This window comes from Equus przewalskii, chromosome 23 (genome assembly GCF_037783145.1).
Source record: "Equus przewalskii isolate Varuska chromosome 23, EquPr2, whole genome shotgun sequence".
NCBI lineage: Eukaryota > Metazoa > Chordata > Mammalia > Perissodactyla > Equidae > Equus > Equus przewalskii.
In genome coordinates, this window is record NC_091853.1 from 26486271 (window position 1) to 26509912 (window position 23642).

A 23642-nucleotide genomic window follows, 5' to 3' on the forward strand; every position below is an offset into this window, starting at 1 on the left:
ACCAAATACTGCAGGCTGGTCAGCTTATAAGCAAGATTTATTTCTCCCAGTTCTGGAGGCTGGGAAGTCCAGGTCAAGGTGCTGGCACTCGGTGTCTGTGAGAACCAGCTTTCTGGTTCACAGACAGTGCCTTCCAGCTGTAACTTCATATGGCAGAAGGGGTGAAGGGACTTTCTTGGGTCTCTTTTATAAGGACTCTGATCCCAATCATGAAGGCTCTGTGCTCAAGACCTAATCACTTCCCAGCGGCCCTACCCCCTACCACTATCGTCTTGGGGGTTAGGATTTCAACATAGGAGTTTGAGGGCACACAGACATTCACACCATGGCAGTATCTCACAACAACACACACACAGTTCTGGAGGTCAGAAGTCCAAAATCAGTTCCAATGGGCTGAAATTAAGGTATAGGGGCTCCCTTCAGAGGTCACAGGATAGAATCAGTTTCCTTGCCTTTTCCAGCTTCCAGAGCTGCAGTCTTTGGCTTGTGGCCCCTTCCTCCGTCCTCAAGATCAGCAGCATAGTGTTTTTGCTTTAGTGGTCACATTGCCTTCTGCGGTACTCAGATCTCCCTCTGCCTGCCTCTTAGGAGGATACTTGTGATTGCTTTAGAGCCCCACCTGAATAATCCAGGATCATCTCTCCATCTAAGATCTCTTCTGTAAAAGATCTTCTGCCATAGAAGGTAACGTTCACAGGTTCCAGGTATCAGGACTCAGATTTCTCTGGAGGATATTAGACAGCCAAACAACCACCAGCAGGATGTGGAACTAGAAATGCAGAACCTCGGTCCCCACCTGAGACCTGCTGGATCAGAACCTGCATTTTAACAAGATCACCATGTGATTCACTTGCACACTATGGGATCCATCCCAAGGAATTCTCTAATTATTGACTCCCATGTCAAATACAAATTAAAGGTGTATTTTCTCTAGGAGCCTTTTTAGGTCACAGTGGATGATTATAGGTGACTGATCCTTTTCTCCAACATTATAAATAAGTGCTCATCCAAATGACAGTGGTCTCCAGAATTCTGAGTGAAGCCCCAAGCCCTAAGCACCAGGCTGTCAGAGCTCCTCTTTCTGATAGTTCAGCACGAGGCTTTCCACTGGGACATACAACACTTCAGTTCTTTAAAACCTGCATAAGCAAGGTAAATTCTGTAAACCTAGGTGGCTTCTCCTGTTAACATCAGTTTTACCACCCCCATACAGGTTTTCTTGGGCTGGCAAGTCAGGAATATGGGTGGGTAACTCTCAACGTTATCTATACTGTGGCAATTTGTTCACCTTCTCGTATGTAAGGGACAATAGCTGAAGGAATAGCTGAAGGAAAGATAGCTTGTTGACCACAGTCTCCGATGTTACACTTCTCATATTTAAGCAATAAGAGACAGAGTTTTGCCGTTTTTAAAATGCTAATTTCACAGAAGGAAAGCAGAAAAGAGCTAGTTACTACTAGATCTAAAATGAAATTAAAAATGGCTCTGGGGGGCCAGCCCGATGGCGCAGCGGTTAACTTCGCACGTTCCACTTCTCGGCGGCCCGGGGTTTGCCGGTTCGCATGCCGGGTGTGGACATGGCACTGCTTGGCACACCATGCTGTGGTAGGCGCCCCACATATAAAGCAGAGGAAGATGGGCACGGGTTAGCTCAGGGCCAGGCTTCCTCAGCAAAAGAGGAGGACTGGCAGTAGTTAGCTCAGGGCTAATCTTCCTCAGAAAAAAAAAAAAAAAAGGCTCTGGGAATCAGAGCAATGACAAACTTCTGAATGACTAAGGAAGGGACTGTGAAGTGCCCGAATAGTCCACAGGAGGGCAGCAGAGCTATGTTTATACAGACCATTTTGGTGGAATATTTCCTGAATCAGACTGGAAATGATGAACCCAGTGCAGCTTAGGAAAAAAAATCTGTGATCACTCAATTTCACATTGTTTCTGGAAGACAGCAGACTATATCAGATCCTGCTCTTGAGCACAAATATGCAAACTTTTTATATATGCAAAAAAATTCCATGATTACAATGCTGTCAGGCATCGCTAAAGTTTTAGAGTTGCCTATTTTCCTTAAACCTAGAATCTACTTTAACGATGCAAATTCCAATTCCGGCCTATCCCAGGTCTCTTCAACATTCTTTTATTGTTAGTCACCTTAAAAGCTCTTCCTATATATTTTATGCCAATTTAAAAACTATTCTATAGTCTCAAGTTAAGGCCAAATAAAATTTGATAATCTGCTGTATTTTTACTCAACCTTTCATACAGCCTTGATATTAGAAAGACTGCTTCTGTTTTTTAAACGACAGTTAGCCTTGTATGGTTATCCAGGCAACAAGACCTTAATTCAAGTCTTAGACATCTTCCGATTTCTTGAATGGGCTGAAATAGTAAAACTACAATTTTCTTTTGTAAATATAAGCCCTTATATCTGTCTTTATAAGTTTTTATGTAGAAACGGGCTGTGGGGCTAAGCAGAGGTTCTCAGTCTTAGCTGCACATGAGAATCACTTGGGAAACCTTAAAGACACCTTACACCCAGGCCACATCCCACATCAGTTACATGAGAAACCTCTGGGAGGCGGACACAGGCAGCAGTGAAGCTCCTCAGGGGATCCAATTGCAGCCATGCTTCAGAAACTGAGGCCTGGTCTCAGAGGTCTAGCTATTGGATTTAATTCAAGGCTGCAAAGACAGCAGGAATTACTTTTTTTGCATGAACAAAAATTTTATTAGTCTGGAAATCAAATTTTATACTTTATTGTTGGGACTTGGATTTTTAATTATTTAGTCACACCCACGCATTAAAGTGATGTGGAAGGTATGTTTTCTACCACATACAAGCATATAGATACTTAAATGTGGTTAACTCAAGGTCAGGTAATAACAGGCTATGAGAGCTGGGCAGAAATCAGGAAAAGCTTCCCACAATGGGCAGTATTTGAGCTGAGCCGTGGAGGATGGCCAGGATCTGGATGGGAGCCTGGGCGCTTCAGGCAACAGTGAACTAAGAACACGGCCGAGAGCACTGGGCCGATGGTCTGGCTTGACTGACAGCAGGTTATTTGAAGAAGTGGAGCAGAGAGAGAAGGCCTGGGAAGAAAAGCTGGGGTTGGATTATAGAAAGCCATCAAGTATCAGGCTGGTTAACCTGGACTTCCTGCTGCGGGTAATGTGGCGTCACCGAACACCTCTGAGCAGGAGAGGTACCTGCGGGGCTGGAGCGGAGAAGCCCTGACGTACTGAAGGCTCTGAGATGCGAGGGGCAGGAGGGATGACAGTGGGAGTGGAAAGCTTGGTGATGGGCCCCAATTAAAAGCACACTCTGCTTTCAGATAAAACACACTGGAAATAAACGCACCATCACAAATGAAACTTCTCCAAACCTACATTTTATTTTATGCCAGATTTGAAGATCCAATTTTCAAAAAGTGAACAGTAAAGATCACTATACATGGGACTTTTCACTTCAGATACTTGCTTGCAGTTTTAATAAACTTTTCAGTACAAAAAGCTGCTTTCTCTGTCATTTAAACAAACTTTTCTAGAGAAAACTGGTTTCCCTATATATTTAAGTAATCGATAATTTGACAAACAACATAATTTATATTTGCACAAATATATCAATCTCACATATAAATATACCAAGTTGAAAACAGTAAATTTGAAGCAAAAGTATTATAAAAAGTCTATTTTTGGTTGATCTAATCTTTGGTTGAAAAGCGCCTCAGTTTGGCTTTAAAAAAGTAAATAGTACAGCCATGCCTTGCTTCTAAGCAAGTGCTACATTCTTGAAGAGCATGTGAAAATGGGCACAGTAAACCTCCAGCTCTATATTGAATTCAGAATTCCTGTTTCTTCTGCCCAAACTTATCTTCCTGAAGTGCCTCATCAGAGATGACAAAGGGAAGGAACACGTGCAGTGCGTTATTAACATGACTTTAGGAGTGAAACAATGTTCACTCCAGGCCACTGTTGAGTCCCCAACTCATATCCTTCTCGGCAATGTTTCTTCGGCCCAATTTGTGCTACTAAATATAACAGCGTGAAACCAAACTTTAGAAATGTAATCTGAATCAGCGTGGCGTCCCTCCTCTTTTCCCACTGGCTTGCTTGAGAGACGCTGCCAGTGAGGGCTCAGAAGAGGCGGGATCTACTTCACCTGAGTATAACGTGCTGCCTCAGCTGTTTCCTTTTTCAGTCTCTTCCTACAACAGACAGCAAATACACAATTAAGTTTTCTTTCCTGAAATAAACAGCTTCATTTTTACTCTGACTTTTGGCAGATGAGGTGAGATGCACAGAAAGACCAAGATTCTGATACAACTGAAGGTTATCTGATGAATTTATTCCCAATGAAACTGCCTACTTTTAGATGACATATTACAGTAAGACATCTCCTTATTCAAGGAGGGACAGAAAACCACCTATAGCCAGAATTTAGAGCGGATTCTAATTCTCTTAAAGATGGAATTCTCTTTAAGAAAACTACAAGACCGCAGCGCTCACTCTGTACCACGAACCTGGTATCCTTGTTATGGGTGTTAGAGCTCCCTAACTTTTTACAGAAGTAGCAACTGATTCTAAATCCTTATTGATTCCCTAGACTGGTTTATTGACATGAAAAAAAGTGAAGGACAAATGCCATCCATAAACTTTATAGTTTCTTTAAATTACCAAGAGGTTAAAATAAGTTTTTAAAATGTGGAATTTTACTCTATGAACTTTAAGAGTATTTTCCGAAACTACTCTTAGGGAGGTCAAACTTGTTCAAAATCCCAATTTTCAGTGTTATTTTTAATGTTTAAGGTCTGAAGTAGTATACACATATTTGTAAAGACTTTTTACAATAAACTATATATAAAATCCATTTTAGCCTTGTTGAAGAGTTGGCATTTATCTTTCAACAAAAAAGATTTCAAAATCACTTTCCTTATGACTGACATGTAATTTCATTTTGAACTATATTTTCCTAACTTTGGAGATTTTATTAAAAAAATCATTTCCTCATCTTCATACTACCAGGGATATTGTTTTGACTTGCTCTATAAATGCAAATGTTGTTTAAGGGAAAACAGGCAAGATGTTCATACCCAAATTCATACATGTTTCAAAGAAGCATCAAAGGATGGTGACTACATTCAAGTCATGTTAAAATGTTGTCATTATTTCTTAACAATTGCATTCGTGAGAGTGAGAGAAACTAGAGAATAACTTTTGTAAATCTTTTCTTCCCGTTTTATTGGTATAACTTGTGTAAATCTTTTCTTCCAGTTTTATTGATATAATTGACATATTCTATGAGTTTAAGCTGTACAGCATAAAGAGTTGGTAATGTATAGTTTACAAAATGGCTAATACAGTAAATTTAGTTAACATCCATTACCTCACATAGTTACAAAAATTTTTTTGCTTCCTTGTGATCACAACTTCTAAGATCTACTCTTTTAGCAACTTGCCAATATACAACACAGTCTTACTAATTATAGTCACCCTACTGTACATTACATCCCAGTGCTTGTTTATAACTGGAAGTTTGTACCTTTTGATCATCTTCACCCAATTCATAGTCCCCCTCTACCCTTCCACTGCCTCTGGCAGCCACAAATCTAATTTCTTTTCCTATGAGTTTGGTTTTTAAAGATTCCACATATAAGTGAGGTCATACAGTATTTGTCTCTCTCTATATGACTTGTTTCGCTTAACATCATGCCCTCAGGATCCATCCATCTTGTCACAAATAGCAGGACTTCCTTCCTTTTTTATGGCTGAATATTTCACTGTGTATATACACACTGTATACACACACACACACACACACACACACACACAGAGACACACACATACCACATTGTCTTTATCCATTCATCCGTCAATGGACACTCGAGTTCTTTCTATGTCTGGTTACTGTAAATGCTGCTGCAATAAACAGAGAGGTGAAGGTACCTCTTCCACACAGTGATTTAGTTTCTTTTGGATAATACCCAGAAGTGGAATTGCTGGATCATATGGTAGTTCTGTTTTTAAGTTTTTGAGGAACCTTCATACTGTTTTCCATAGTGGCTATAGGAATTCAGTGTAGACCTTAACGTTTTAACAGAATCAAAATGTAAACTGAGGCACTGGTTTGTGGAAACCATTTAGTTCTCCTCTGGTCGCGTGGTTGACTTACTCTGGTAAGTGCTGTATGTAGCGCTAACCTCTGCTTTCCTACAAAGCAAGATAAACAGACACCATCACACACAAACACAATTAGGTACAGAAATTCAGTTCCAGAAGTCCACTTACAAAACAGAATTTTAAAAACCTGTATTTATAGTATCAAGAATTTCTGAACTAGGAAATTAATTCTTTTAAAGTAATTTCAAATGTTCAACTTATCTCACTCTAGAAACATTTCTTTTGGCCATGTATTATATTTTTGATCCTCTCCAAAACAAGAAACAGAGCAGTCACATATGAAGTACATAGTAAATATTTCCTCGTTTTAATTTAGGGCCATGGGGAAAGACTGTTTTCTTAATGTCACAATTTTAAGTTCCACTCTAAGATGAAACTTTTAAAAACGTAATGATTCCCACAGTGTTCAAGTTCAGTGACGCCTCATTTACCCCTGACTGTCAAGGAAATCCTGTGTTCCAGTAAGAGATTTTCCTAAATAACTGAAGTTTCCATCACACTTTTATTGTAACAATATATCTTTCTAAAATCTGTTATTCTGGTCCAGTGCTGCCCAGAGAAATATAATGCAAATCACATAGGTAATTTTAAATTTTCTAGAAGCCACATTTTAAAAAGTATTTAAAAAAACAGGAAAAATTAATTTTAACATATGTCACCTAGGCCAGGATGGCCAAAATATTAACATTTTGCCGTTCATTTTACATTTTTTCATACTGTCTTTGAAATCTGGAGTGTATTTTGCACCTCCAGCACACCTTCCTCGGAACCGGCCACTTTTGAAGTCCTCAGTAGCCCCACGTGGCTATTGACTATTGCACTGGAAAATGCGGTTCTGGTCCCTGCCTTAGTAAATTGACTCTAAGAGACTAAAACTAAATTTGGACCAGTCAGTTATGCTTGCCACAGCAGACACTTCAGGGATGCCTACCAATGTAAGAGCCAACCAGGTTACTTTCGGGTACTTTGTTTCTCTTTGGGGGGAGCCATCATTATGAACCACCACTGTCACAGCACTATTCTTGCAATATGGTGATTTTTAAGGAATACTGTGGTGAGTGATGTAATAATTAGGCCTATCAGTATTTCTCCAAGACCATATTTTTCTAGTTTTCAAAGTCAATATATTTTTTTTCTGTAGTAGTGGAATCCTTTTCTTTAAAACAGAAACCCAATATATGAGAAAGATAATTAAGCATTAATATAAACTTAAAGAAATATTTGATGAAACGAAGCTACTTGAAGATGGTAAAAATCTGAAACTGAATTACTAATTACAGTTATTTTATATTAACTTCAGCGTTCATTTAACTAACTTCAAATCTTTACAGACACCTTGAAGCTCACGACAGTGTGAAAACGACTTTCCTGTTTGGCTTTAGCCTGAAAGAAATGCAAAGAGCACAGGCAGACGCACAGGGCTGGGTGAGCCCAGACTGCCACTCTAGTTGGTATGTTCTGTCTTTCCCTTTGCTCCTGCGATCAAAGACACCACTTGGCTTTTACCAAGAAACTGCCCTTCCTGTTGGCCTTTGTAGAATCTGCTGTGAAACTCTTGATTGTAACCTGGGTAGCGCCTCACATTGTAAGTGGTGGGATACACATCTCGCTCTCTTCCCAGCTATGTAGACGTGCATTTTGGCACAAGTAGAGGAAGATTTCCAATTCATTTCATTCGAAGACAGAAGGCGGATGGGGTCAAAGGGTTTAGGGCAGTGCAATTCATAATTATCAAAATCTGAGGATTTTTTTGTTGGTTTCTCTTTCATATGGTAAAAATATTCAGGTCAAGAGAAACAGATAAATGCCTTTACTGAGTTATTTACAAGTTGACATTGAATACATTTACAAAATTAAGTAAAATGTATTTTGGGTTCTGTAAAAGGAAATTTTTTCTCTCTCTACTTAAAATGAACAGATTCTGTGATTATTTCCCATTGGGCTAAAAAATTTCCTCACTTTTGGATTCACAGCTGCTGGAAGGTAGAGGAAGCTAGACAGTCCAATAAAGAGACAAGGGGACATTAATCTACTGGAGGCCTCACAAAAACTGTCAGGACGCTTCATGTTACATTTGGAACAGAAATGGTAGAAGAAAACAGTAATTGAGCAAAGGCACTGGGACTCTAGGTGTCCTCTGATGTTTCCTCCTAACATATTTTAGCTCAGGTGCTTGCTGTCTAAATATTCACTAAATATTTTTCAAAAGAAAGGACATCTCTGAAAAGAAACAGAACAGGAAGTAGATACCTTTCAACAATAAAAGCAAATCTCTCTCATCTCTTCTCAGAGAGAAATAAATTTTCCTTCTCTGTGGCTCTCACCAATCAGATTTGTGCTGAACAGAGGAAGGGAAAGGGGCTGAATACAATAGTGACATCAAACCCAAAGGCAGCAAGAGTGGCCTAATAAGTGGGGTCAAATCAATGACAGAGGAGAATGGAGGTAAACCCGATCATGAGGTTCATAGATTAAGAGTTCTCTGATTCTCACGTAGGAACTTGAAACAGGAAGTTCGCACAAGAAGCTACGTTAACTTGGGAGTCTTCCAGATCATCCAGCAGATGAACAGATTCTCAATTTCTGTGCAATCTGTTTACCTCTGAAACCATTTAGCCTGAAGAGAATAATGTCAACTCTTTCTCACAGAAAACCGACTCTGTGAGGAGAAGGGGTCCTTATTTTGAGGGAATACACGGAGCATATATTAATCCATGTCATATTGTCTTGGACATCATTTTTATGACAAGTCATGTATTCTCAGCTGCATCTGGACTTCTGCAGTGAGTGCAGTTTCTTCCCAGGCACATTTGTTTTCATCCTGAGAAGATCCCTGTAAAACTTAGTATATGACCTCCTTAGTCTGATGATCCAAATTTGATAAATGTGCTATCGAAACTAATTACAAAAATCTGTTATCTATTAATTTTCTGTTTAAAATTTTTTGAAGAGTCTGTTCAATGCTCATGAATTTGAGAGCCAAGTAGAAAAATGTTCACGTTAATTTAATCCTTCAAGTTTTTACCGTATGTCATTATACTTGCCCCCACCTCAACTGGCCACTATACATATTAAATCCAAAAAACTTGTGTAACATTCATTTACGCAGACAGCTAAAAAATTATGAGGTTATTGAATTAGTCATTATTAATATAACATTAAAAATAGGTTTAAGTTATAACAAATAATAAATAACCTTAACGCAAAAAAAAAGAAAACAATTTAGTCACAGGTAATAAAATACATAAGTAATGCAAATAATTCTAAAGAACTTAGGACCTGGGATGATTTAACGAAAGAAAACATGCGTTTATGGAAAGAAATAACTGCAAACAAGTGAAAACATTAATGTAAACTAAAGGCATCTGTTTTCGGAATCACGTGGTCATGACGTGCAGAACAGGACTCAAGAAACAGCAAAGGACGGGGAAGCGCTGTGGAGTCTAAGCCTGGAAAGTGTGGGAGAAACATAAGAAAGGACACTGGAAGGGAAAGGAAGGAGCATGTAGATGGGCGCATTTCAGACCAATTGGGATCCTATTCCATTCTTAGCTGAAGAACGAGAAACAGAAAACTATGGCAGAATACTTTAACCTTGTGGCCATTTTTCATCAAGTAATTTAAATATGTCGAATGACCTTAAAAATGAATACTTATACTATTTTGGTACCGTGGTATGAAGGCTGTATCAGGGTAAGTGTGTTCCCAAATCATCATAAGTATACTTTACATCAGATCCATTTTGTACCAAATTTTAACAGCAACTGGGGATTATCTGTGCCTGGGACCCTGCCTGCTTCCAGAGGTACCCCAGAAATAGAGAAGGAATTGCACATAGTCTATCATCCTGTAAAGGATTTTCTCAGGCAACAGCCAATTTGGGGGGAGGATCCTGGAATTAAATAGTGCAAAGAATATAATAAAAATCTTGACTTTTTTTAAAGGAAAGCAAATAAAGCTAAGTTTAATTAGCCCATAACCTTTTTAAAAAACATACACATAGATCAGGATTCTTTAAAAAATCCAATTATCTTAAGCAGGAGAAAAAACTGACAATGAACCTGACGGTGTTTCTTCAAATTTCAAGAATGTGGGCACATCAGTAACAGTCGACACCCGGGACACTTCAAGTGTCGTCCAGGCCCAGCAGCAGCAGCGCTCGGAGCGCATTAGAAACGGAACCTCAGCTCACTGACGCTGCTGAGCCTTTAGTCTGGGCTACAGAGCTCAGATCATTGCTCAGCTTTCAAGGATCCTTTAACTGGGAGCCAGAGAGTCTGATTCATATTCTCAAGGAAGCTTTAAGGATTTTGACCCAGTGATATTTTAAACAAAGAAGGAAAGTGAGGAGCAGAAAGCTATTTTGTTTTACTTTCTTGAGAGGTCATTTCTACACAAACATTTTGGACCTGTAAAAATATTCCACTGATAGTATTTCCTAGTCAGACTGCTGTGTATATGTAATTTTAAAAATATACTAGTGATAGAGAAATCAAATGTGCATATCATGTGTTCCACAAATATAAGATTTAAGGTTCAAATGAAGGAATCATGGGTATTTTACAAAAACAATCACATAATATAAAAAAAGTTTGAGCACTTTGAGTGAGGAAGATATCTTTATTACATAGTCCAAACCCAGTGAGTAATATAAAAGGAAAATATACCATAAAACCACAAATACGAAAAGTCTTAAACCTTCTGGGTTTGATTCCAAAGCTATATCTAAAGTAACAGGGGAAAAAAATTCACTAAAACCCAGAAATTCCAAAGCCCCTAATGTTGGTCTGAGCTCCAGGATTTATTCTAAGTCTTTCATTAAATTGTAAATTGTCTCGTTAAAATTTAAGTTTGCTGTTTAAAAACTCTATTCCCCTTAGAAGAATTGTATTTGCACCTTTTTTCTATTCTAAGCCCCTCCCCCTTTTCATTTCTATAGATAAAAAGACAAAGTTAATGTGCCTTGTAAATCTTACTCTTCTCAGCAGCTTTAAGTTTTACCCCATCAGTTTTACTGTAACCTAGTAAATTAAGAGAACATAAGAGGGAAATCAGACAGTGTTGCTTTAATTCCTCAGTTTCACATGGATAAATAACAACTCTATGTGGGAAGAAATCAAATTGTGTATTTGAATGAGGCAACTACAGAGCTCCTTACAACTACCTACGTTACACAGTCAAATGGAACTTTCCTCATGAAAATTCCCGTGACTTCAACTCTCCAAGTCTCCCCAGTGAGTTATTTTAGATTTAAGCTCGGCCACTACTCCATGTAGGAAACAGGCGATACCTAGGGTAGGCAAGGCCCCATAATGGTCCATGATTCCTGCAGAACTTAAACCTTAAATACCAAAGAAATTGTTCTTACACAGAAAACAGTGGAAGCAACTCTGCACAGGTTACGCTTGTTACAATTATATTAAAAGCAGCTGAACATATTTTTAGTAAAGAAATGCAATTCATCTGGAACACTCATGCAGGCACATTTTTAAAAGAGAAGGCATGCAATACAGAGTACAAACAAAAGCTGCAAAAAAGCATGTCAAGAATGAGAAGAACCAGTAAGTTAGAAAAGCATGCTTTAATTTACCGTCTCTTCCCGGTGCAAAGACATTTACACAGGCTGGCGCCAATTACTGCAACATCAACAGCTACAGCAAACCAGGAAACAAGTGACATGTGAGTGAAAACTAATTACCAAGAATCAAAATCTAGCAGAAGAAAGAAATGTTGGTTACATTTCAGTGGTCAGAAAAGCTTTTAAATCACATGAACGTTTCTGTTCCATCTGGACTCTCCACGATCTCAGCCCAGTCCCCTGGAATGACAGACCATCCACAGTAGGTCGGAGAAAAGCCCCTGCTTAACTGAGAAGGTGACCCAGAGCATATTTGGGGAGCAAACTCATATGACCGATTATCTTGACAAAACATGTGTTATTTAGGGTTTGTTACTAAGTGGACATCTAGAATATAAAAGAATATACAGTCACCTACACAAGGTAGTATATCACATAAAAGCTCACGTTTCTGGTTCACTTTATGTCAAGCTATAAGAATTACAGAAACTGAAAAATCATTAAGAAAATAATGCACTTCTTCACAGTAATATTTTGATTTGAGTAGTATCAAAGTTTGGGATACGTACAGTAACAACAATCACAGCAACAATTCCTCCACCTGAAAAACAACGAAAACAGTCTGAAGATAATCTAGTACATATGGGTCTCCAGACAGTAGCAGCATTTTACTTTTCATGAGATCATCTAAAAACTACAGCAAAGAGAAGTTTATCAATCTAGTTTTAGGGTGACGGCTAATGCATCTGGGTCATTTTGATCACAGAACATTTCTAATCAGATTTCAGGTTTAAGATCCACCTTGTGAAACTCCTCATAGGCACCTCACTTTTCCTGGTTTTACGCTGTAGCTACCACACCAGGATATTTAGTAAAGGTTATCAGAACAACTAGAATTCACTAGTTTAAAGGAAAATTGGTTTAAAAATGTATTATCCCATTATAGTTGGTTTAGTTCAGTAGTCATTCCATCATTTCTTATGATTTTGTTAGGAATTAAATTTATATTTTTTCCCCAAAAGTGAGTCTGTGGAATAAATCATAAATAAAGTTCCATTAATTGAACACACAGATGCAATCTGCAGTGTCTTCACAAACAATACTTTATCATATCATCAACCCCTCCTTATTCTCCCTCAACAAAAAATTAAGATATAGTCCAAATTACCAAGGCAATTCTTTCTAAGAATGTAAATGAAACACCAGGCACGTGGGTAAAAACTGTGCCTAGAAACTTAAACATGCATTTAAGTGAACATGTTCTAACTATCCAGAGAGCAATAAATACTACTACAAAATCTTAATTCATAGAAATGTTTGTCAGTAGTACCACTGCTTCTAAATTGCCATTATTCTATTAATTTTCTCTAAATTGAAGCATAAAATGTCCTGTTTAATTCTGCTGTTTTCATTTAAGAAAAAATTTTCAAGTGTTTCACATCTTAAGATGGCACTGGAGTGACAGGCACAGTTTGACCACAGTGTTCAGAGGGCAAATATAACAAGCCTACAGTGCATTTTATAAAAGGATTAATCTTACTAATAAATTTGTCTAATGTAAATAACAGTAATAGATATTTTTCTTCATGTTCTTTATCAAGAAATCTTTGTATTTTATTTAACTGTCACAACTACACTTCATTATTTTCTATAACACAAATTGTGTGAACTATGTGAGCCTACATAACGTGTGCTACACCAGCCTGTTATAGAAAAAAATCTCACCCAACTTAAAGTATTTTATGGCTTGTGGATATAAGGTACGACTAGAAAGAAAATTTATCTATAAATTGCCATCCCCAAATAACACTATCACATGGAAAGTAAGTTATGTTTTATATATTTTAACCTACATACAACCCTTGCATTTAAGAAAGTTACCTCACCTGCTAGGAATCCTAATTTGGGGCAGCTCTTAAGAAATGTATCATCTACATGTGGCTACACATACTGACTGCTTCCATTTGTCATGGTATTTGCACTATTAAAATAACTACAAAGGTCAGTTATCACCAATCTGTGACATGTTGTTTCTTCCTTAACTACAGAAAGTCGAAATATGGTATTTCCATGAAGAACTTTAAGGTCTCATAATGCAGGTTATCATAACCAAAATAATACCTAAAGTTTTCACGTTTTGAGGCAGTGGTGATTCAAAACTGCAACTGGGATGTCCTAGAAAAAAAGAAAAAAGTGGAAATGAAAATAAGTAAAATAAAAAAAAAGAAGAAGAAGAAGAAAAAATATGAGGCTTAAGACCACGAAATTTATAGGTTTGATTTTTTTTGCCTTTGTACAAAAACCCTTATAACTTCATATTCCTATATAAATTATATATTAATGCTTCTCATTAAAAGTAGTATGACAGAGCATTTCACAAGTTGTTTTGTAATAACTTCTCTTTCACTAGGTCATTTTTATTACATTTAAAAATATTTTTCGAGGACAGTATCAAGATGGCAGTGTAGGAGGACTCTGAACTCACCTCCTCCCATGGACACAACAAATTTACGACTAGTCTTGGAACAATTACCCCTGAGAGAGAACTTAAAACTGGATAAAAAGAACCCCCACAACAAGCGACAGTGCTGACTGAAGTGGAAGAGGCAGAAATTCCCTTCTGGAGAGGAAAAAGCCACCCTCGCAAGCTGCAGCACTTCGTGGCCGTCCAAGAGGAATCTTAGGGTCCGCAGCCTTCCCTGGAGGAGTGTGGGATCTGAGCAGGACAGTGTTATCACTATAAGCAGCTTCTGGCCTCAGCACAACCAAGACAAGTGTCATAGTATCTGGCTTTGTTGGCTACTAACTACAACAGGGAATATCCCCAGAAAAGGTACTGGACATAAGGGGGAAAGAAAGCCTGCTCTTAAAGGGCCCATGCACAAATTCACCCATTTTAGAAAGCAACCTAAACTCACCCGAAAGGTACACAGTCCTCTGGTGAAAAGAGACTCACCTGATAGGCTCTGGGTGCATCTCAGTGAGAGGTGAGACCTCTCCAGGGACTGAGACACTGGCAGCAACCATTACTGTGACCTAGTACAGGTGTGCTGACACAGACTCTGGCAGATGCCAGTGGAGTTCTTCCTCTGGCCTGTTAGCCCAAGGGTCTGCCCCACACACTAGAGAACCATCTTAATCCAGCTCAGCCAGGGCAGGCAGCTCACCCTAGGGACTGGCCCAACCCAACAGCAAGCCCTCAGGCAACTTGTGGGCCCACAAAGGTGGGGTGCCTGGAACCTCTGCAGCTGGGAGAGTGGATCTGCGTGTGTGGGGCAGGGCATGTGTGAGGAGTCGGGCTGCACTGGTGGAGCATATGAGGCTTCTGCAGTGGGGTGACTGGGTTCACTTCAGTGGGTCAGGGTATGTGTACAGGGCAGCACTGTGTTGATGGGGTGGGTGGCTCTGCGGGCAGTGGGGCCTGTCACCTGCAGCAGACTTGTGCTTCTCAAACAGCCATATATGGGATCTTCCTCACCTTCCAAAGACTGAAACAAATAGGTGTTCCCATGCCTGTGGCCAGCCCCACTCAGCTGCAATCCTGAGAGAGTTGACAATAGCCTTGCAGGACAGGAGCCTACAGAAATTGTAAGCCCTGAGCCAAACAACCAGCCATGCTGGGGGACTACTCACTTAACAAAAAAATTCCAACAGGAATGTGCTATTAGACCTTGCAGCCAACTGTGCTGGGACTCTCCTTGCCCAATAAAGTGACTGAAAGGACTGCAGCAACCACTCGCAGCTGACCACTACAACCAGCTGGCTAGGGGGACAGCCAAGCGCTCTCTGGGCATCTGCAGCAAGAGCAACCCTGCCACAACAGAAGGAGACACACAGCCCACACAGGGGTAACTCCTGGAACATTTGGAACTGGTGATGAGAGGCAAGCATGCTGCTGGGGCTCATAAGGCATCTCTTACATAAACCCAGCTCTCCAAGATTGGGAGAGTAGCTGACCTACCTAATACAGAGCTATAAGCACAGAGCAACAGGCAAAATGAGGAGACAAAGGAATACGTTCCAAGTAAGGGAACAGGACAAAACCCCAGAAAAAGAACTAAAGAGAGATAAACAATCTACCTGACAAAAAGTACAAACTAATAGTCATAAGGATGCTCACTGATCTTGGGAGAAGAATGGATGAACTCAGTGAGAACTTGAACAAAGATCTGGAAAATATAAAAAAGAGGAATAGAATACTGGAAATGAACAATTTACTAGAGTGACTCAATAGCAGAGTAGATGATACACAAGAACAGATCAGCAAGCTCAAGGAAAGACTAGAGGAAATCACCCAAGCTGAAGAGGTAAAAGAAAAAAGAATTAAAAAGAATGAGGACAGTCTAAGGGACCTCTGGGACAGCATTAAGCGCACTAACATCTGTATTATAGGTGTCCCAGAAGGAGAAGAGAAAGACAAAGGGGCAGAGAATCTATTTGAAGAAATAATAGCCAAAATTTTTCCTAACCTAAGGAAGGAAACAGACATCCAGGTACAGGAAGCACAGAGAGCCCCAAACAAGATAAACCCAAAGAGACCGACACCAAGACATTATAATTAAAATGTCCAGAGGTAAAGATAAAGAGAGAATCCTAAAAGCCACAAGAGGAAGGCAACAAGTTACACACAAAGGAAAACCCATATCCCTGACTTCTCAGCAGAAACCTTACAGGCTAGAAGGGAGCGGCATGATATATTTAAAGTGCTGAAAGGAAAAAACCTACAGCCAAGAATACTCTACATAGCAAGGTTATCATTCAGAATGGAAGGAGAGAGTCTTACAGACAAGCAAAAACTAGGAGAGTTTATCACCAAGAAACTAGCCTTATAAGAAATGCGAAAGGGTCTAATTTAAGTGGAAAAGAGAAGACCACAAATAAGAATAAGAAAATTATTAGAAAAAAAAAGCAAAAAACTCACTGGTAAAGGCAAATATCCAGTAAAGGTAGCAGATCCACCACCAATGAAGCTAATATGAAGGTCAACAGAGAAAAGTACTGATAGGAGGGTAATGGATACACATGCACAAAACAGAGGTTAGATATGATATCAAAAACATAAAATGTGGGTGGAGGGGAGTAAAAGAATAGGGCTCTTAGAAAGAGGACAAACTAAAGAGACCATCAACTTTAGTTATTATATTTGAACCTCAAGCTAAACAAACTAGAAACCTATAATAAATACACAAAAAATTAAGAGAAAGGAACCAAACATAAGATTAAAGAAAGCCATCAAACCACAAGGGAAGAGAGCAAGAGAAGAAAGGAACAGAGAAGAACTATTAAAACACCCAGAAAAAAAGTAACATAATGGCAGTAGGTGCATTCTTATCAATAGCTGCTTCAAATGTCAACAGACTAAATGCTCCAATCAAAAGGCATAGGGTGGCCAACTGGATAAAAAAACAAGACCCATATATATGCTGCATGCAAGAGACACACTTCAGACCTAGAGACATGCACAAACTGAAAGTGAAGGGATGGAATAAGATACTCCATGCAAATGGCAATCAAAAGAAAGCTGGGGTAGCAATATTTATCCAAAGAACACCAAAACATGAATGCATAAAGATATATGCACCTCTATGCTCATTGCAGCATTATTCACCATAGCTAAGACTTGGAAGCAACCTAAGTGTTCAGCAAGGGATGAATGGATAAAGAAGATGTGGCATATATATACACAATCGAATACTACTCAGACATAAAAAGGATGAAATCTGGCCATTTTTGAAGACATGGATCGAGCTTGAGGGTATTATGCTAAGTGAAATACGTCAGAGGCAGAGAGTTAAATACGATATGATCTCACTCATAAGTAGAAGATAAAAACAATGACAGGGGCTGGCCCCAGGGCCAAGTGGTTAAGTTCATGTGCTCCGCTACACTGGCTCAGAGTTTAACTGGTGCGGATCCTGGGCATGGACATGGCACTGCTTATCAAGCGATGCTGAGGTGGCATCCCAGATAGCACAATGAGAGGCACTCACAACTAGAATCTTTAACTACGTACTGGAGGGCTTTGGGGAGAAGAAGAAAGAAAGAACAAAAATAAGATTGGCAACAGATGTTAGCTCAGGTGCCAATCTTTAAAAACAACAACAAGAAACACACAGAGACAGAGATTGGACTGGTGGTTACCAGAGGGGAAGTGGGGAGGGAGGAGGGTGAAAGAAGTAAAACGACACGTGTCCAGTGATGGATGGTAAATTAAGTGGTGAACAAGATGTAATCTACACAGAAACCAAAATATGATGTACACCTGAAATTTATATAATGTTATAAACCAATGTTACTGCAATAAAAAAAAGTATCACAAAATATTATAAATTTATGTTTAGTGTCATCAGCATTCTTCTTGTCTAGTAATATTTCCTGTCACAATTCTGTGGTACAGCAAGCAAATTTATCATTAGTGCATTGTCAAAATTAGCCTATGGATTCAATGTGACTTTCCTTAAAATTAAAAGATATAGGAAAGCTTAATAAACGATTTAGAAGTTGACCCGCAATAGAAGGAAACTTCAACATAATAAAGCCCATTAATGAAAAACCCATAGCTAACACATAGTCAATGGTGACAGACTGTAAGTTTTTCCCTTAAGAGAAGGAAAAGCAGAGGATGCCTGTGTTTGCCACTTCCATTCAACATAATATTGGAAGTTCTAGCCAGAACAATTAAGCAAGAAAAAGAAATAAAAAGCATCCAACATGGGAAGGAAGAAACAAAATGATCTCTGTCCTAGATGACATGTTCTTTTACATGGAAAATTCTAAAGATATAAACACATGAATGCACATGCATACAACACACAGAAACACAAACCTGTTAAAATAAATGAATTTGGCAAAGTTGCAGCCTACAAAATCAACATGGAAAAATCAGTTGCACTTCTATTCACTAACAATGAACAATCTAAGAAGGAAATTAAAAAAAACAATTCCATTTATGATTGCATCAGAAAAACAAAAATACTTAGGAATAAACTTAACCAAGGAGGTGAAAGACTCGTATAATGAAAACTACAAAACATTGCTGAAAGAAACTGAAGACATACATAACTGAACAGACATCCTGTGCTCATGGATTGGAAGACTGGAAGACTGAATTTGAAGATGTTAATACTGCACACAAGCCATCTACAGATTAAATGCAATGCCCATCATCTTGAACATGCATTTTGCAGAAATAGAAAAATCCAACCTATAATTTATATAAAATCTCAAGGGACTAGGAAGAGTTGAGACAATCTTGTAAAAGAAGAGTGAAGTCGAGAGGACTTACACATCATGATTTTAAAACTTACTAAAAAGCTACAGTACTCAAAACAGAGTGGTACTGGCATAAGACAGACCAATGGAATAGAAGAGAGGGCCTAGAAATGAACCCTTGCATAGGTGGTCAAACGATTGTCCACAAGACTGCTGAGAACATTCCATGAGGAAAAGGCAGTCTTTTTATCAAATTGTTCTTGGAAAACTGCATATCTACATGCAAAAGAATGAAGTTAGACCCTTATCTTACACTACACACACAAATTAATTCAAAAGGGCTCAAAGAACTGAACTTAAAAGAGCTAAAACCATAAAACTCTTAGAGGAAAACTTAGAGGACAAGTCTCATGATGTTGGATCTGGCAATTTCTTGGCTTGGATGTGACACCAAAAGCAGAGGCAACAAAAGAAGAAATAGATAAACTGGACTTCTTCAAAATTAAAAAGCTTGTGCACCAATGGAAACTATCAATAGAGTGAAAAGGCAATCCACAGAATGAGAGGAAACATCTGCAAATCATATATTTGATAAGGGATTAATATCCAAAATATATAATGACCTCCTAAAACTCAATAACAAAAGAACAAACCAATTCAAAAATGGGCAAAGGACTTGTCCAGACATTTCTCCAATCAAGACATACAAAAGACCAATAAATGCATGAAAAGATAACCCCTAGTCATTAGGGAAATGCAAAGAAAAACCACAATGAGATGTTACCTCACATATATTTGGATGGTTATTATCAAAAAAACAGAAAATATTAAGTGTTGGAAAAGAGGTGGAGAAATTGGAAACTTTGTGCATCACTGGTGGGAGGCGGGAATGTAAAGTGGTGCAGCCACTGTGCAAGACAGCACGGTTGTTCCTCAAAGAGTAAATGGAATTCCCATATAACCCAGCAATTATACTCCTACGTATATACCCCCTAAAATTGAAAACAAGGACTCATGTACTCAAATGTCAATATTCAGAGAGGTATTATTCAGAATAGCCAAAAGGTGGAAACAACCCAAGTGTTTATCAACAGATGAATGGATAAACTAAATGTAGTATACAAACACTGGATGATTATTCACACATAAAAAGGAATAAAGTTCTGATATATGCCACAAGATGGATGAAATTTAAAAACATTATGCTTAAGTGAAATAAGGCAGAACATATTATGTTAAGTGAAATAAGCCAGAAGTGATTCCACTTGTATGAGGTACCTATGACAGCGAAACTCATAGAGACGAAAGCAGAACAGTGGTTACCAGGGCTTGGGGAATGGAGCTATTGTTTAGTGGGTGTAACGGGTCAGTCTGAGATGAGGAAACTGTTTTGGAGATAGCAGCGATGGTTGCACAACAACGTGAATGTACTCAATGCCAGTGAAATGTACACTTAAAAGGGTTAAAATGCTAAAAAAAATAAAAGTCGATTTTGAAAAATTAACATAGAAGACTAGCCTGAGCATTTCTGAAAAGGCACTGTTTTACTAGATATGAAAACATATCATAGACCTACAGAAAAACAGGTAGGTGCTGGCACAGGACTGGACAGAGTTCAAGGGAACAGAAAGATGACTAGAACACCTATGAATTTAGTGCATGATAAAAATTGGGACGTGACATGTGACTACAGTTAACAAGACTCTATTGTGACTTGAAATTTGCTTAGAGGGAGGATCTTAAGCGTTCTCACCACGTACACACAAAAAAATAGTAACTGTGAGTTGATGGATGTGTCAATTAGCTTGATTATGTCACAATGTATACAACATTGTGATACAATGTATCAAGTGGTACAACTGAAATGGAAACAGCTTTTATTTGGAAATTATATCTTAATAAACCTGAAAAAATTTCTTTCATTTAATTACAAAAAAAACACTGGGACTTTAAAACAGTTGGACAGAAGACAACTTACTCGACAAATGGTGCACTTAGCCATTGGATGGGGGTGGGGAGAGTGGAGAGGAGCCCTATCTCATTCCATGTACCATAACGACTTTCAGATGTACCAATGATTTAGATGCAAAGAATGCAATCAGAATGCACAGTTGAAATGTTCATATAACTTAGCATGGGGAAGACCTACAGCTTTTAATAAGAAAGACACAACACTCATAGCCTTTAGGGAAAAATCAGTACATCCAACTACTTATTAACGTGAAACTTCTACATATACAAATGACCACAGATGGGAGAATAGTTAAATGAAATATAATATATATTAAAGTCATCACTAAAAAGGATGGGAATATATCTACATACAACCCAAGTCATTAAGTTGAAAAAGTCCAAGTTTCAGAAAACTATGAACATCATGATGCCACTTTTGGTTAAGAAAAAAGAAAAAATGCCAAAATATGTATAACTACACATATAAGGATGTAAATGTACACAAATAGATAAAAAGACACCTTGAACTATTTAGTGATTAACTCGGGTAAAGGACGAGAGAAAGAGAAGGAGAACTCATCTTTTGGTCTGTATAATTTCGTAAAGTTTAAAATTTTACAAATCTATATTCATATACTTACATTATTAAAAGTTATAAAAAGCAATCCATATCTAATAGTATAAAAATCTTAAATAAAACTGACTAGTAAAAATAAGGCAAAGGAAAAAGAACTAGAAGAAAAGCTTCCTTCAAATTAAAAGGGATTTAAGTTATAGCGAGTTCTGACAAATCAACAAGAAAAATATTTTAGAAACTAAATAGAAAAATGAGCAAAGGACATGAACAAATAAATGTAGACCAAAAAAAGTTCCGCTTCCTTGATAAAGAAATGCAGATGAATATACGACATCATTTTTCAGCCATCATCTTATCAAGCTCTTAATGAGAGAAGTAGGAGAAAGTTACTGAACCTGGAGAACTCGACACCCGAGGTGGCTTGGTTGTAATGGCAGGTTTGGAACCTGGAAAAATAAATTTGATTCAATTCACCACCCTTATCGATACAAAATTAGGAATTTAATTTTGATTTTTGATTTTTTAAAGAGATTATTTCTCAAAATGGAAAATACACATACTTTCTAATATTGCAATTCCACTTCTGGGAATTTAACCTAAATATATATTGCCACAAGCACATAAGAATGTATGCATAATAATGTTCACTATAGCTTTGTATTTTATGATGGAAAGCCTACCAGTTAACTAATAATAAATCATAAAATTAATGCGTTCAGAGTAAACGTGTGAGTTTTTTAAAGAAATTCCCACCCAAGTAGTATCACACTAGTTAGTTTATAGCCTTTTCTTTCCCACTTAGCATTTCATGGACATTTTTGATATCAGCACAATCAGATCTACCTAGTACTCCAGGGGGCTGCCAGGTACCAGGTTACGGGAATTATAAAAAGGCGTTCTAATTACCATATTGACATGCATAATTCCCCTCAATCCTTTAAATATCAGGGACATGGGAAATACACAAATTAGAATCCAGTACTTGAGATTTGTTTGAGTTCAACAGTCTTATTAAACAAGGGGCAACTCCAGCCCACAGAAATGGTGTTCCCTGAGTAAGCAGAGCCAGCCTAGGAGCCTGAGCGAGATCTGCCCAGGCCACGGCTCCGCCCACTGCCCCTGCTGTCTCCTGCTTCTGCTGCAACCAAGGAGAAGCCAGAGACAGCAGCACTGCAGTCAGGAAGACGGCTGCTTCCACCACCTCAAAGTCATCTCTCAAGTCTTAAGCGCAGCAGTTGATCAGAGTCCCTGCAAGAAAGCCTCCATTTCAATTCAACAAAAAAGGACTTTTCCTGCCTTTCAAGTGCTATGAAATTCAGTTTCTGTTGCCAAAGCAAACTGTCCAGTAAAGAGAAAAAGAATAATTACATGGAGTGGGGAGGGGTGGGGGGTAGTGTGGGGGAGCAAAATTTGCCACCCCAAAATGTGTCTCTTCGGCATGAGGATTATTTTAGGCTAATTCATTTAAGAAACAGAAGATGTGGGAAACTTTTCTTTTTACTTGTCCCTTAACTGCTTAAAAGAATTTAGACAGAGGGCCTGTTTCAGGAAGAGAGCTGTCACCAGAGATAACTCCAAAGAATGTGAGCTAGGTGTGGCAGACCGGGGGCACTGAGCAAGGCCTGCTTGTTCAAAGCCTTCCGTGTGTCCTTGAGTCTCTGCGTGGCACGGCAATCATTGGTTTGCAAGCATGTGCCCTTCCCATCTTCCCGTAAACTGTCCTCCTCCCTGGTGCAGTCCCATCCCCTACCCGCTTCTTCTTAGCTCAGGATGGCACATGAGCCTCAATTGCCTGACTGCCTGTGGGTCTCAATTCCTATGGGGCCCCCGTACATATGTAATTAAATTTATTTTTCTCCTGTTAATCTGTCTTATGTTTATTTGATTACCGGACCAGCCAGAGAACCTAGAAGGGTATAAGCAAAATTATTCCTCCCCAACAGTCGGTGTAGTTGGCAGGAGATACCTCACTGGTGGGGCAATGCTCACTCCGGGACTGCTGCAGCTGAGAGATCCTGGGACCCCTGACAAGCGATGGCGGAACGTAAGAATTCTTACCATGTCAGTCTCCCAGATCTCTACCTGCAGGGTCTGGTGCAAACAAGAGTGGTCAGTGCTTTTGCCTTTTCTCCATTTAGAGCAGCAGGA

The 23642-nt window shown here is 38.7% G+C and overlaps 1 protein-coding gene across 10 annotated transcripts in view; it reads right to left on the reverse strand.

Annotated features, from left to right (window-relative positions):
* Positions 1–3370: 3370 nt before the first annotated feature.
* Positions 3371–23642, reverse strand: part of CD46 (CD46 molecule) — a 67784-nt gene continuing 47512 nt past the window's right edge. For 4 of the 10 annotated variants that reach the window (XM_070591185.1, XM_070591181.1, XM_070591187.1 and 1 more), the window contains 5 exons: positions 21890–21940; positions 13874–13927; positions 12322–12353; positions 11765–11825; positions 3371–4202 (listed from right to left, as the gene is read on the reverse strand). In XM_070591185.1, the coding sequence (XP_070447286.1) occupies positions 11808–11825; positions 12322–12353; positions 13874–13927; positions 21890–21940 (155 nt within the window). In that variant the 3' untranslated portion in view covers positions 3371–4202; positions 11765–11807. Of the gene's footprint in view, positions 4203–6166; positions 6205–8424; positions 8513–11733; positions 11826–12321; positions 12354–13873; positions 13928–21889; positions 21941–23642 lie in introns of all 10 variants that reach the window. The other 6 variants (XM_070591183.1, XM_070591180.1, XM_070591182.1 and 3 more) reach the window with 3 other exon arrangements.